Here is a 16,452-nt window from a genome sequence, read left to right on the forward strand (position 1 = left end):
TCTCCACTAATGCCGGTGTTCCCCAAGGTTCAGTTCTTTCCCCCACTCTTTTCCTCTTGTATATCAATGACCTTCTTCCATTGACTGGAAATCCTATCCATAGTTTTGCCGATGATAGCACATTGCATTCAACTTTCCATTTTGAGAAACCTTGTCCAGCTCAATCAGCTTCAAGTTCTCGAAAATCTGCTGCCAATTCCTTAAATGCTGATCTTCAGGTAATTCTCCAGTGGGGCAAAGACAACTTAGTTGATTTCAACCCTTCTAAAACTCAATCTTGTCTTATTTCTCGCAAAAAGGATTCTTCTGCTCCTATGGTTATCTTTAGTGACACTCCGATTTCTAGGCAAAATGATATATCTCTTTTGGGGATTACCCTGACTTCTAATCTCTCTTGGCACAAGCACATTACAAATATTGCTTCCTCTGCATCTAAAAAACTTGGTTTTCTCTTTCGCTCTCGGCGTTACTTTTCTTCCAAACAGCTGCTCACTCTGTATAAATCGCAAATCCGCCCTGCCATGGAATATTGTTCCCACATCTGGGGTGGTGCCCCCAAAATCTCTCTCAGGCTTCTTGATTCCATTCAGAAGAGGGCAGTTAGGCTAATTAATGATTCATCTCTAACAGAGTCTCTCCACTCGCTTTGTCATAGATGCACTGTTTCTGCTGCATGCCTCTTCTACAGATACTTCCATGGGCACTGTTCTTCTGAATTGGCTTCTATAATTCCCGCTCTCTCTTTCAAAACAGTCCGAACACGTGCTGTCACCAGCCAACATCCATTTACTGTCCAACTACAAACCCACAGAACCAACTTTTCATCTTCCTCATTTATTCATTCAACTGCCGTTTTCTGGAACAACCTTCCTTCATACGTATTTCCTAAAAATTACAATCTACAGAAGTTCAAGTCCAATATCAACAAATATCTTCTTTCGTCTTCTCAACCTCCAACCCAAGCACGGTACTAAGTACTATAGGTTCTAATACCTCTTCTGTTTGGGGTTCTCATAAAAAAAAAAAAAACTTTCTTGATTCAATTAATTTTAAGGCATAAATAGAGTGAAATATGCTGCAATTTTGTTAAATGTCTGTATCATCTTAACTGCCTGTCAGAAAGAGATATTTTATGTTTTGTTATATAAATAATTGATATCAACTGATTTGTAATGCTGAGTGATTTTTGTTTGGTTTTGTTATTGAACAGGTACATGAGTTAACTGCAAGACTTAGGAAACATATCCCTTCATGGAAGTTACAATCCAGCAGTCATCAAGGAAAAGAGGATTATAAAATAACAGAACATAGCATCAAGGTAGTGAGCTAAATAAAAGTAGCTCTGAATTATTTTGGTCTTGTCAGTTATGAAATTACAGTTTATTTTATAAAAAAGCAAACATGATTATAACCAAGTCACAGATATATCAAGTAGAAAGAAAGCTCTAATAAGAAATTTTTGGCAAATAACATATTTGCAAGATTCAAATAACATATTTAAACAAGTCGAAAAGAATATGGCTGGGATTTTACTGTATAAAATTTTTACACATACATGTGTACAAATCCCAGCCATTAACTATCATTTTGTCATACCTACTTTAACCCTTTTGGGTGTATAAGTTTGCAGAACATATCTATGAGAGTCAGATATGTTCTGTGTCTTTGTGGAATTTTGAGAATTTGTAAAAATGAAAACCTCTTACATAATGCTTTTAAATGTTATTTCCTGTTTTGACTTGATTGCCCAACATCAGAGTGAAATTATTGTCAAAAATCAAATCAGAATTAAAAAAACAAAACAAAATTCGCTACTTTTTATTAATGCAATACAGTTGAAGCTCTATATAATGACCGCATAGGGGAATGAGAAAAACAGTTGTTAGATCGGAGGGACGTTATATCGATCGTTTATAAAATCAGCAACAAAATAAGTAAAAGCTTGAACATGTAATGTAATTCTCTCAAAAATATAGTATAATCTTATTTATAATATATATTACAGTATTAAACAAGGAAATTATGATTGTAAATTTTTGCTTTGATTGTAGAATGCAGTAAGGTTACAATTAAATTGCAAATTTCACTACATAAGCTACATATCTATCAAGATCTAATAAGAGAATTGTTTCATACTTTAAAATAAATTATGCTGCTTCAATGGCAGAGCATGTTTTTAAAGAGAATTATGAAAGTGCGACAGCAGTTATTTCACTTTCACAGTTAGGCTGCATTTGAAAAAAATCAATGTATAAGTTCTAATCCTTCATGAGCATCTTTCACCGAAACTTCTTGTTCAACCAAAGTAGGTTCCTCATCTTCATCACTACAAATTTCAGAAGATTCCATTATGTCTGCAATGAGCTCCTCTTCATTCATGCATATCCTGAACCAATAAAATCCAAACCATCCAACAACCAGCATATCAATATCTGCATCCACTTCTGCGTAATCTTTAAAGCGTAAGTTTTTCTGTAAGTTTAGGTGATGATGCACATGCTCAAATATTTCTTCCTTATTATCAGACTGTTCTTTGCAATTAATATAGGAAGAAGCATGCGAAACTTCACACATTCAAGGCAGTAAATCTAGCCTGTTTAAAGCAGTTGGCGATCACTTTTTCATCAATTTCATCCCATACTGAAACATAAACACATTGCCTGCAGGGTGTCAATTTCACATTGAATTTTGCTTTCAAGACATAGCACAATTTTGTTTAATAACATTCTTCGTAATTTTTCTTAAAACACTGGATTACAGCTTGATCAAGTGACTGAAGAAGTGATGTCATATTTGGTGTTAGGTACTCGACAGTAACTGCACATATTTTGTTTACTTGACAATGAGGGGTGAAGTTATCCACAAACAGCAAAATTTTTCTATTCTTCTCACATCCTGCAGTCTAAGTCTCTGATCCTTTCTTTGTAGATTTGTGATGCCTTTTAGTTTGCTCACCTTTAAATGTGTTTTATTCAGTAGCAATTAAAAAAAAAAAAAAGTCCAATTTCAAGGCATTGAAAATGTCATTGTGGTCATCTGTCAGCAAAACATTTTTTATATGATTTTCCTTCCATTCCTTTGTAGCATCAATATCCACCACGGCTGCACTTTCGCCACACACTTTTTTGAAAGACAGGCCATGATGAGTCTTAAATTTGTGGAACCATCCATCTGAACTTAAAAATCTTCAATATCCAATCGATGCACATACAATTCAGCCTTAGTGAAGGATTACCATCTAGGGGAACATTTTTTTGCATGCATCATCATTAGCCATTCGAAAAGTGCCTTTCAAGATCTGGATACTTCACCTTTCATGCTCGAATCTTACCTGGAGCAGCAGATTTCTCTAAACTTTCAATCTTTTTCCGATCTTTTAGAATAGTGAACAGAGTAGTCTTAGGAATGCCAAACAGTTTGGCGATGTCAGTCTTAGAATGTACACCATTATCTACAGCTTGCAAAATCCTAATTTTATCTGTAATTGGCAAAGCTATCCCCTTTCTTTGAGCTATACCAATGAACATACATTCTAACTAATGAAATGAACTTCTAGCCGATGTTCATTTCATTACTGCACTGCAAGAAGAGAGCGTGGGAAATGTTAACAAATGATTTCTCACAGACAAGACAGGACAGGCTGCAATTACTTTACTTATTTTACACATTCTGTCATTTTTCAATGTGAATATTGAAATAAAAAGAAAAAATTCAGATTAAAAGATTGAAATTTATGGTTATTGGCATTAGTATTAGTAAAGGCTATGACTGTAATTCAGCTATGACTGTAAAAGCAAGGGTTTCCACCAAAAGAGATGTAGTATGGAAAAGATATTAGTGAGTAGCAAAAAGAAGTGATAGCACCACAAATATTTTATTTACATTTAGTAAATGAAAAGGGGCTTAGAGGAGAACAGGTATTCTGTGCGTTATCAGACACTCAATCTAAAACACTGATGGATCCAATATCTTTCTATTACAAATTCAGGAGAAGTCTTGTTGCCCTGCCTCCCTAAAATCCACTCATGCACACCTTCTCGATGGTAAGCCCTATTACATCACTTAGGTGGCAACGAACGTGTAGAGTGGTTCTCTTCAAGACGCCTGGTCAGCATGAAGAGGAAAAGACCAAACCCTCCAGCACAATGAAACAAATGGCTCTCAGTCCCCAGTGGCTTTCACTCTCCCTCTTACGGCAGTGAGAGGATCAGAGTGGAAGCAGAGGGTGCTAAGAATCTCTGGGTACAACCAGGCTGCCATGCACGTAAAATGAACTTGGCCTGTTACAACGTAAGATCGCTTATCGGTGAAAACAGGATATTAGAGCTGGAAAAGGAATTAGAAAACGTGAATTGGAATATCATCGGTTTGGCTTAAACAAGAAGAAATGAATCACTTATAAAGTTTATCAAGTGGAAATCTGCTGTACACCAATGGAAACAGTGAAAGGAGCGAAGGTGGAGTTGGCTTTCTGGTCCATAAAGATATGAAAACCATTTTGGAATTCAAAAGTACATCACTAGCAGTGTCAAGACTCAGGATTTCTAAGAGGTACAAGCTAAAGGTTATAATGATTTATACACCAACATTGAGTCATGATGATGAAGATGTTGAAAAAATCAATTTCTTCAACTAGAAGACTCTCAATTTCGATATACATTTCGTACACCAAAATTGAGAGTCTTCTAGATGAGCAGAAAACCCACTACACTATCATTATGGGGGACTTCAATGCTAAGGTTGGAAAAAGACAAAAGACAAAAAGACAGTGCAGAAAGGGAAACTAGAGGAAATTTTGGAATTGGTGAAAGAAATGAAAGAGGTGAAGGACTTGTGGAATTTGCAGAATCTCAAGGAATGTCAGTAATGAACACTTTTTTCAAAAAAAGGGTGAACAGAAAGTGGACATGGAAGAGTCCAAATGGATTAACAACTAATGAAATCGATTTCATCCTCACTAACAGAAGATATATCGTGAATGATGTTACCGTCCTGAACAAGGTAAATGTTGGAAGTGAACACAGAATGGTAAGATGCACACGATATAGATGTAAGAAAAGAAAGAAAAAAACTGACTCAAGTAAATAATACGATCTTTGAGACAACAGAAGAGGAGAAAAAGCAGTATGTGCTGGAACTTAAGAACAAGTTTGAGCTTCTGCAGACTGCTCAGGACCAAGATATTGACGAGGAATATTACAACTTTCTGAACGTGATAAAGCCCAAGAAACCTATAGGTAAAAAGAAATCCAAAGATGACACTGTGGTCATATGCCACAATCCCAAAGAATTAGAGGAAAATCTTAATTAGTTATGCAGAGTTAGTAAGGATTTTGGACTAAATATGAATATAGCTAAAACAAAAGTAATGAACAAGTATACCACAGAAAGTGACATAATGATTGAAGGAACAGTAATTGAAAAGCTGGAGTCATATACTTATCTGGTACAAGTTATTAGCTGTAATAATGATAAATGGCTGGAAGTCAAGAGAAGAATAAATTTTGGATGGATAGCATTCAGGAAATATAGTCACATACTGAGGAGCAATATCTCACTTTGTCTGAAACGTAAAATAATGAACCAATGTATACTCCCCACCATGACTTATGGAAGTGAAACTTGGGCACTCACCAAAAAAATGGAAGATAAGCTGAGAATTACACAGCGAAGAATGGAATGAATTATATTGGGAATCAGAATGTTAGATAAGAAGAGAAACACATGGATTAGGCAGCAAACTCAAGTAAAGGACATTCTTATCAAAACTAAAGAACTAAAATGGTTGGCAGGACACATAGCTCGAAGACATGACAGATGGACTAAGAAAATAACAGAATGGTACCCAAGAGGAGCTAGAAAAAACCTGGAAGACAGTGGCGGAGATGGATAGATGAAATTCATAAGTTTGTGGGTAGTAAATGGATGGCCATTGTACAAAACAGAAGGAAGTGGAAAGTTGCTGGAGAGGCCTTCATCCTGCAGTGGATTGAAAATGGCTGATGATGATGAAATGAAAAACGATTCCAAGACAAGAATTACTGTAAACAGTTAACCAAAGACGTAATCATATAATCTTTGAGAGAGCAAAGATTGGCTTACATGGATATCTGGAGTAGGGTTTCCAGAAAAAGACCAATGTTAACAGGTGCACTGAAAAAAGCCCAACTATTTTATGAGCTAAAAGGCATAAAAATTGGATTGTTGATGATTGGAAAGCTGTGACATCTGAAAAATCCAAATTTTGCCAATACTCTAATGCTGTCAGGCAACAAAGTTTACAGTCATAGCTGGTATAGCTGTTTAATAGAGAAAAGGGGTTAACCTCGTATTCTGATTTCAATGCAATAAGTAAACAAGCATAGAAGAATAAACATTCAATCTGCTGCATACCCTAAATATCACAAGTGACTAATGTTTTGTTCGGTGTCCTTCGTTTCATATTGGCGATCTCGAATACGCGAAACCGCGAATACAGATACTGCGAATAGCGGGGGTTTACTGTATATATGTTACGGGCAATATGATAAATCGGAAAGTATACATAATTACCGGCTATTATGTATAATTCCCAATAATATTGGAGAATATGCTTAATTTATCAAACATACTGGCTATTATGAATAATCTCCAATGCTTACTGGTAATCATTGGAGATTATTCTCCAATTAATTACCAATTGGAGAATTGGTAATTAATTGAAATTAGATGCTAACAGAATACAAAAAAAAATCAAAGTTTAATGTTATTTATTATTACAAGATAAACTATGATGACATTTTGAATTGCACAGTTTGTTACTATTTCTACAACTACATTTATTACTGTTGCATTTTCCTTTACAATTACATTTTTTGTAACCTTGACCACCAAATATGGAAAACTTCTTAACACAATTCTGAGTCTGGAACTTCCGTGGCACTTATAAATTTTTCATGGCATATAGAAAACTCATTTCTGGTATAAATGTTGGCCAATTTCCCTTTCTTTGTACCCAATTTATATAGTCCACTATTGTCAATATCCATAATAACTGCCAAGCAATTTCTTGGGTCGCTTCTGGCTCTGTCAACATCAGGAATTCTTTTATGTACCGTATCACCTACTTTTCCAGTAGGAAACTTTTTTTTAGACACGGTTATCATTTTTTTAGCTTGTATTTTAAGATTTTCTTTTACTATTTTACGTTTTCTGTATGTTTGTGCTTTCCTATTCGCAACAATATTATCCAAGTCCTTGTTATTCTCTTTAATATTCTCCATATTCTCCTCAATGTTCTCCATATTCTCCTCAACTTTTTCCATATTCTCTTCAATGTTCTCCATTATATTGTCATTTTCAATACTCTTTATGCTAGTGTCTCCTGCAATCTCTCCAGAATCATAAATATTTGATTCCTTCTCCTATGATCATTTTTAAATTGCTTCATTATGTTTTCTAGTTCTTCCTCTAAATTGAACTTCTTTGGGAAGCCATGAGGTTTTGAGGCCAATTTTAATGGGAGAACCAAACATAGCTTCGTAGGGACTGCATTTAATTCCTTGATGATATGCTCTATTTTTTATTAATTGAACAAATCGTAATCCTTCACTCCAGTTGCGTGTTTCATTAGTTTCTAGCCACATACTCAATATATTCTCTATGTCCTGATTTGCACGCTCGACAGAACCTTGACTCTGGCTGTGCTGAGGTTTACCATGTACAATTTTGAGTTCTTCCCAAGAAGAACATAATTCTTCGATAACTTTATTCGCAAATTCGCAACCGTTATCGCTTTGCAGGATAGAAGGAGCTCCAAAAACAGTAAATATATCCGATAAAACATAAGCAACTTCTTCAGCATGTTTGCTTTTTAAGGGCCGCAATTGTACAAATTTTGTTAGGTGGTCTTTGATATACAAGAATAAATTTGTATCCTTTGTCTTGCTGACTTTGCATGTCAATCAGGTCTACCTGACACCTACTATTCATTTCGTTAAACACCATTGGCTTAACCACTAAGCCTTTTTTAGGAATTTTACTTTTCTTCTCACAAGGCTCACATAAGTTTAATATACCATTACAGACTCAGCGGTTATATTTTTATACTTTTTTTGAATTTCGTTCATCATCTGATTTCTTCCCCCATGGCCAATAGCTATATGAATATTATGTATTGTATCAAAAATTTCCTCGGTGCAGACATAATATTTTATGCTTTGGTTATTTTATTGAACAGGGTAAATCAATTTATTACAATCACCTACTTTAATTATATCATAGCACTTGAGTCTTTGGTAATCTTCTGGAGTTTTCCCTGTGGTTTTTCAATTTTAGTGCAAAAATGTCATTTATCAGCTGTATATATTTTTCTTTCATTATAAAACCTTTGTTAGTGCATTTTGTTTCTATTACTTTTGTTAAATTTGCAGTAAAACTTTCTTTCATTCTTTCAATGGTATCCATAACCGTTACACTTTGGCAAACTACAAAACTTTTCATTACATGTTAATTTCTAATTGTTTTTCAAAGAAAACTTACCTATGGACATAAACTAAATACGTTTAACTTTATTAACTTTATCTATAAGTATAAAGTTGCATTAAATGGTAAGAATGCAAACTCAGTGGTCGTTCTAGTTCAGCCCAACAAAGCTGCACTAACTAAATGCTGATGTGTTGTTGTATGTTGCACTAAACGGTAGAAATGTAGACACAGTGGTCGTTCTCGTTCAGCCCAACAGTGCTACACTAACTAAATGGCAGTATATTATAGGTTTTAGAAGCGGCTAGTCGGCTCGACAGTGCGCAGAAGCACTTCCCTTCATTTCATTCATATGATTTTTGTCCTATTTATCAAATACATCAGCGAGCGCTGGAGAATATGTAAAATGACTGGTATATTTAATAAATTGCTATATATTTGTTAAATTCTCCAATATTATTGGTGATTATACATATTAACTGGTAATTATTCATAATCACCGGATTAATCAAATTTACCATTGCTCATCTTTTAAAATTCAAGAATTTTTTCAGATTCATCAGATGAAAACAGTTCATGGAATTCTTTGGAAGTAATTTTTTTTGGGTTCTCTAAGTAAAACTTTTGAGATTTGAGATTTTCAGTTTCTTTTAAGAAATGCACTTCCATATTGAGACATTTTTTATGGAGAAACCAATTTGTGGTACAGTTCTGCCATAGCTCACACTGACTGCTAAATTCAGTGCTGTTCTTTTATTCTTTATGTCTCATTAACTCCTCTGATCATAAGTGGGTTTTCCAGAGTACAAAAACAGAAATATATATTTTTTTATTTTTTACTAAAGAGGCAATAAAGAAAGGCACAGTTACAAAATCAAAGATGATGCATCAATAAGAGCAATGTCGTGTCATCACCTGTGCTATAGGTTTTAGTTTCATAACCGTATACACAAGAGAGTACTGTATATGTGTATCGCTTTCTTCGGATTACTGTGAAGCATAATAAACTGTCATAATATAATAAAAACTTTTTTAAAAAAAGCACAAATAAATTGAACTAAAAAGTAGATTTGTCCTTAATGCAGATTTTACTGTAATAACACCACTAAGTAAAATATAAAAGTTGATTGTATGAAAGAGAATTATACAACAAACATTTGATTAAGCATATTTTTCAAGGCAAAAAATAGAAGTCAACTTTTGTGCTGAAATATACAGTACTTGGAAACAAGATAAGAGATGGCAGCACCTTCTGAAACATAATACAATTAATTTACAAATGGACACATATAAAACAGCTTTGCAGAATGTATGTATAAGCATATGTGCTGAAATAGTTAAAACAGACATGTTACATATATGCATGCTCATTTATATCATAAATGATTCATGGCTATATTCTTATTATACAGCTTTCTGATATGAGTTCACCAAAGCAGGAGCGTTCTGAACAGCTTTTAAGACAAAATGCTGAATTAAGAGTTGAACTTCGAACTACACAAATGGAGTTGAACAGAAAGCAAGTAGACATAGAAGAGGTGTGTATTTTTATAATAAAGATGTTATCAAAAGATTTTCTTCTTTGTGTTAAAATAATTGTTAAATTGTTATATTTCCCTTCCCTGTGAAATTAATGTATTCTTAACCTTGTAGAAAGGTATATAGCCATTTAACCTTTGACCAAGAGCATGTTTTTAAAGTCTTAACAGCGAGTGCAGTAGTGGGTAGAATTTAGCACTTCCAGTGTGGTCTCTTCAGGTGATCTCCTTCCATTAAGGTCTCATGCCCTCCAGTTTTCAATGTTTGGAATAAATGGCATGAAATAATTTAAAATGAGAAGCTTTGCAAATTATTTTTAATTCTGATACTATATTGGATAATTAACTTTAGAAACAAGTTTATTATGTATTTTTAATTAATAATACATAATTTTTATTATGTATATAATAATTAATATGTATTTATATATATAAAATACATAATAATTTCCCTTAAGGAAGTTTTTTCTCTGCTTTGCCAACAGCTCTGTGGAAAATTTAAGTTTAAAATTTTGTTCCAAAAAGGAGTATTAAACAATTTATGGCTATATTTCTCCGATGAAAAATAATTAATGATGCAAATGGAGAGGGTGGGTATTTTAACTGTACTTGTGGAATACTAAAATTTTCAGTTATTCAAAAATTCAAACAAATTTTGAATTTTTTGTTTTTTGTTTGATGCTGTACACCAAAAATGCCCAGTTGAAAGTTAATTCATATTTCTGAAGCTCTTCATAGCAGGCTACACATTTTGTAATAATTTTTTTTTTTACATACTAAACTGTAGTCACATAGGTTAGTTTATTTTTGTATTTAGATAACCATAAGTATTTGGAAAGCTACGGCTTAACATTCAGATAGCCTTTGATATTGATATTTTGACGAACTTCAGCTTTCATTGGATAACTTATATTTAATTTCACTAGTGGTTAAAATTTGTCAATTGTATAACTTCTGTAATACTTTGTTAATTTTAATTCTATAGTATATTGTAAGTTTGAATTTGTCAAGTATTGGGAAAGCTATGACTTAATATTCATATAGCCTTTGGCAGCTTAACTTCTTTAATGGTTAAAGTTTTGTCAACAGTTTAATTTCTGTAATACAGTTGAACTTGGTTATAACAAGCACAGAAATAACGAGATCACAGCTGCAATGAGCAAAGAACCATAACGATTTTAATTTATGCATGTTTCCATACAATTGCTCACTGTTATAGTGTACTGCACTGATATACCGTACAAATTTTAGTAACTATGCAAACATTCTTAATTGCTTAGTTAGTCAAAAAAACCCAATTCTTGGAATAGACAAAAATGAAAAGGGTGACTTAGCTTTTATGACCACCCACATTTGATTAGTAGCCAGTTTATGACCTTCTCCTTTCAGACGGGAGGAGCTATACAATAGTGCATTGGCATTCTGTTTGTCGCATTACATATTTACAGATTGTCTTGTATTCACTGAACCGTAAATTTATTTCGCGACTTCTAAGAATTTTGTATTCAGGTCGCTTTACTGTCATTTTAAAGTAAAATCAGTTAGAAATGAACCCTTCCTTCAGAAACATGTTTACATATCGGCACTAGAAAAGACAACTGGAAAAAAAACAAAAAAAAGAAAGTGCAAGGTTACAAACATTGAAGCATTGCTTGAATAGTTCACTACACAAAGAAGTGTTGGATTTTCAATAGACGTCCGATCTCAAAGGCTCAAGCAGAAAAATTTGCTAAACAAATTTGGACGCAATGATTTTGTACGTAACAAGGGTCAGCTGGATCGATTTAAAAACCAAATACAAGCATATTAATACAAATATGTAGGTATATACTAATATTACTTTTTTCTCTCTATTTATTTTTTTGAATCTATCTTTTTATCAAGTTATTGAGAATTAAAAAAAAAAAATAGGAGGTAGATTTAACTCATCATTGATATAGTGAGCAATGGTTATAATGAGGAAATTTTGTTGGTCCCTTAATGCTCGTTATAACCAAGTTCGACTGTATTTTGTTAACATAAATTTTGCAATACAGTAAACACCTGCTATTCGCGGGGGTTACGTTCCTGAGAAATGCCGCGAATACTGAGTTATTGCTCCCATAGTAATAAAGGAGTTCCGTTCCAAAGTATGAAATATATAAGAAAAACTAGTCTAAAATTTTGTCTATGTATGTATTATATGTACCTTCATAATATGACTATGTACATAGTGAAATGCAAGCATATGGCATCGAAATGAAAATAAGAAACAATTTAATATTAAATGTAATATTTGTTAGAAATTTCAAACAAATCTTTCAAACCAGCGTTTTTGCTAGCCAAAAAACTTATCCTGCCAGTTCCATTACCAGTTTCGCTAAAGTGTTGATAAAGGAGTTTTGCCGTTTCACGAATGATGAGTGAACTTAATGGAATTTCATTTTGAGTTCGGTCTTCTATCCAGATTTAAAGCCTTTTCCATTTTTTTCTAATTTAACATCGCGAGTTACAGAGCAAATTTTTGAAGCAATTAGCGTGTTTTCACGGACACTACGGCGGATTTTTTCTTCCGATTTTTTGATTGACCGTACTGTTGACTCATTGATTTTATAATGTTTTGCCACTGAGGACACTTTCTCCATTAGAAATTTTGTCTAATAACTCAATTTTATTCGCTAATGTCATCACCTTCTTTGATCTTTTCACATTTCCCTTGTTATTCGTAGCCATATTTTTGTACAGGCTAGAAAGAACTTGTCCACAATAAAGTCACTTTCTTCCGTTAACACACTCGAAAAAGTCTGTTTTACACTGAAAAACGGTAGATTTATCACTTTTGTAAGCTTATAAATTGATAAATTTATGAGCATATAAATTAAAAGCAAACGACGAAACCTTCCATGACAAGTGCATAACACATACTGAACAAGGATTAGCGAGAAACATCCACGCTCGCGATTTTGTCACCCCTCTCCCCCCACCCACTGAGCGCTGTTTTGACCGGGAAAGATAATTTTTGCCATGCCCATATTTTTTTTATGGCGGAAAATGTTCACGGCGCTTTAAAATTCACACTTTTTTAGGTTTCATTTTATATTAAATCAGCGACCGCAAATAGCGGGGGTTTACTGTATATGTAAATTTAAATTTCAATAATGGTTGCTACAAGATCCACTTACAATACAAAGTCCGAGGACGTTGTGACTCAGGTGGAAATGTCTGCAGGCATTTCCAGAGTGAGTTTACTTCATCTTTTGTATAGCCTGTGGTATGCATTCTAAGGCTGGTCTAGCAGACAGACCTAGCTCGATTGATGATTCTTTTCTTTGCATTTGATGTAAGGGGGTACTGATCTCAAATTAAAACTTCATACGTTATGAGAGTTTGAGTCACCGAAGAAATGAGTGCTTGCTCTAGAAACAAATGTAACTGGGAGCTCGTCAGGAACTCGAATATCTTGTGAACTGTCAAGTGATGCATCCTCAGTTCGGGTCCTAGAAAAGAATACTCCAATACACACTGCTCTGGTCAAAGGTGACATAGTTTTATTGGAAGACTATTGTAGTGAAAATGGGTAACATTTTTTGTAATAAAGATAAGTGGTCCAGGACTATAGTGTGCTAGGAGCAACAACTGATGACGTTACCAACAGATTATCAGATTTTAAGGCAGGGAAAGAGAGTATTGTTATTCACGTGGAGACTAATGATATTAAACATATGTGACCTGACCATCTGTCAGGTCGTGTACCACGTTATGAAAAAAATGGCACCGCAAATTAGGTTGGATTGCAATTGGATACAGTAGGAGGAATTATATGCTGAAATCATTGTGGATTAACTCAAGACTTGGGGGAATTTTTATCAGTATTCCCACATTTGTATGTAGAAGGAATCTATTTTGTAGAGGTGGTATTCGTTTGAACAAAGGTGGTGCAAGGATTTTATCCAGTATCACTGAGGATACTTTAAGGGTTCAGAGAAACTGCTAGGTAGTGGGGAGAAGTTATTTAGATCCACATTTATCAAAGTAATGCTTGCATTTGCCACAACAGCTGATGTTCATACCATGGAAAACTACTGTACAAATTGGAGCAGTATGGCATTAAGGACAAGTTGCTACAAAGGATAAAAGGATGGTTGAGTGGGAGAAGACAGAGAGAGTGGTTATCAATGGACACTGCTCTTTGTGGACCAATGCTATTAGTGGAGTCCCCCAGCTTTGGTGTTGGGCCCATTGTTGTTTTGTATATTTATCAATGACATTGATGAAGATACATCAGGTTGTTTGGTTTTTTTTTGGAGCATTAGCAACTAAGGCCATATTGCTCCGGGATATGCGGTGGTCATTCCCTGACCTTTCCACATCCTTCGTATTTGGTGGTGATGGGCTCGAACCCCGGTCTAATCAAGAAGCATGTGCTACGCACTGCTGCTCCTTCCCACCTGGCTACAGAGGCGCCTGAAGATATATCAGGCTTAATGTAGAAGTTTGCAGTGACACAAAGGTTGGCAGCGTTTTTAATGAGTTTGCTACTGCAACAGGATCTAGAAAAGTTGGGCAGATGGGCTAAGAAGTAGCAACTAAAGTTTAACAAATGCAAAGTACTGCATATGGGTAGCAGTAACCTCAGAGAAATGTACCAACTTTGGTACTACACTCAGGGTAGCGGAGAATTAAAAAGGCCTGAGAGTAGTTGTGCAGTCAGATATGAAGTTTCCCGAGTAGTGCAATCAGGATGCCAGGGCACATCATGGGGTCTTGTCAAAAATTCCTGATATACAGGAATTTTGCTAGAGGGATGATTATCCCTTTGTATAAGGCAATGATCAGGCAACACCCTGAGTACTGCATACAGGTCTGGAGGCTTCATTTTAGGAAAGATGTAGAGTTGCTAGAGTACAGAGAAGGGCAACAAGATTGGTGAGGGGAACAAAGAGGTGCTCTTACCAAAAAAAAGGCTTAAGTTTTGCAAAGTCCAGCATCTGGAGACTAGATAATCTGATTGAGGTATATAAGGCATTGAATGGTTTGAGCAGGCGCAGTGCTGATGGGATTCTTCTTCTTGCTCAGATTACAAACCCGAGGGGTGGGGGACATAAACTCAAATTGAGGAAAGGCTGTTGTAGCTTAGATGTGCGAAAATTTGTCTTTATCCAGCAGGTAGTTGATTGCTGGAACAAACCTCTATCTTTTGTTGTGGAAGTTGATAGCTTAAATAATTCAAGGAAGAACTGGACAAACTTTTGGAGCAATTGGATGGGTGAAATGGGAAGGTTTTTGTGGCTTATGCTGCAATAAGCTTGCTTTCTAAATAACTTCAAGGGGTGTATCAGAGTTGATAGACTACTTAGTCTTAAGTGTCTACAGTGTTGTCAATAAAACGGTTGAATTTTAACTCCTGGTTAGGAGTTAAAACTAAATTTTGTACAACTAATGCTGATATAATAGGGCTAACAGAAACGTGGTGCCACCTGGAAATTGAGAATGATGAGTTCAACTACGCTACAAATAATGTATTTAGGAAAGATAACAAAGATTGGAGGGGATCATTGATGAAAGAGTTAAAAAGCAGATTGCTAATAAGGTAGCTTTAGATGAGAATACAGTGGAGAAGAATACAGGGCAAAAGTTGTAGCCAATAGCTTTGGCAAGTTTTCTACCCCGTCTGTTCGATACAGAGTTTACATTAAGGATTTTTTTAAAAATCTTAAACTGTCATAGCAGGTTATATCCTGGTTTTGACAGCGGAGATGCTTTCAGGAGGAAAGAATCCTCCAGGGTTCTGGATGGTCCATATCAAGTCATAACAGAATGGATATTAGGGTTACAGTAATTTGGACTAGAGGAAGTCACTAGCATTGCAAATGAAATTTCTATAGGAAAGATACCTGACAATTTAAATTCATTTGAACTAATTGCTATTCTCAAAAAAACTGGTACCAGTCAATGTAGCCAACACACTGAAAATCATCCTTGAAAGAATAAGAATGGGTCAGAAATTAGTTAAAAGCAATTCTTTGCCCTAAGAATGTTTGGGGGGTAGAATGACATTACTGAGGAATGCTACGAAGAAGGGAGGCTTGGAAAACAATCCTGCCTAGAATCAGTAAAAACAATAGACACAAATGTTTGGAAAACTGTAACAGATGAGGCACCCAAAGAGATTATAGAGTGATAAATTACAAAATTACTGAATAACCCAATTGTAACTAATAACATATACGTGAGCTGTATATCAGATATTGTAATATGAAGCTAATAATTTTTTTTTTGTTTGTTTTGTTACAATTTCCTGTAGTTTTAACAAATTAAACTTTTCATTAGCTAAACAAGGCCATATCAGATATTGAGATCCAAAAAGATGAACTACACCAAAAATGCTTGGAAGCTGCATTAAGAGATCAGGAACGTGAAATGGAATTGTATCAACTAAAACAGCATTTTGGGTTAACATGATCACATTTAA

At 34.7% G+C, this 16,452-nt stretch overlaps 1 protein-coding gene across 1 annotated transcript in view; it reads left to right on the forward strand.

Annotated features, from left to right (window-relative positions):
* Positions 1–16,442, forward strand: part of LOC150080439 (centrosomal protein of 290 kDa-like) — a 124,466-nt gene extending 108,024 nt beyond the window's left edge. The window contains exons 8-10 of the mRNA XM_090380693.1: positions 1,211–1,318; positions 9,876–10,001; positions 16,311–16,442. Coding sequence (XP_090236819.1) covers positions 1,211–1,318; positions 9,876–10,001; positions 16,311–16,442 — 366 coding nt within the window. The remainder of the gene's footprint in view (positions 1–1,210; positions 1,319–9,875; positions 10,002–16,310) is intronic.
* Positions 16,443–16,452: the final 10 nt, after the last annotated feature.

Source organism: Mastigoproctus giganteus, chromosome 9 (assembly GCF_048544385.1).
Source record: "Mastigoproctus giganteus isolate SK-2022 chromosome 9, ASM4854438v1, whole genome shotgun sequence".
Classification (NCBI taxonomy): Eukaryota; Metazoa; Arthropoda; class Arachnida; order Uropygi; family Thelyphonidae; genus Mastigoproctus; species Mastigoproctus giganteus.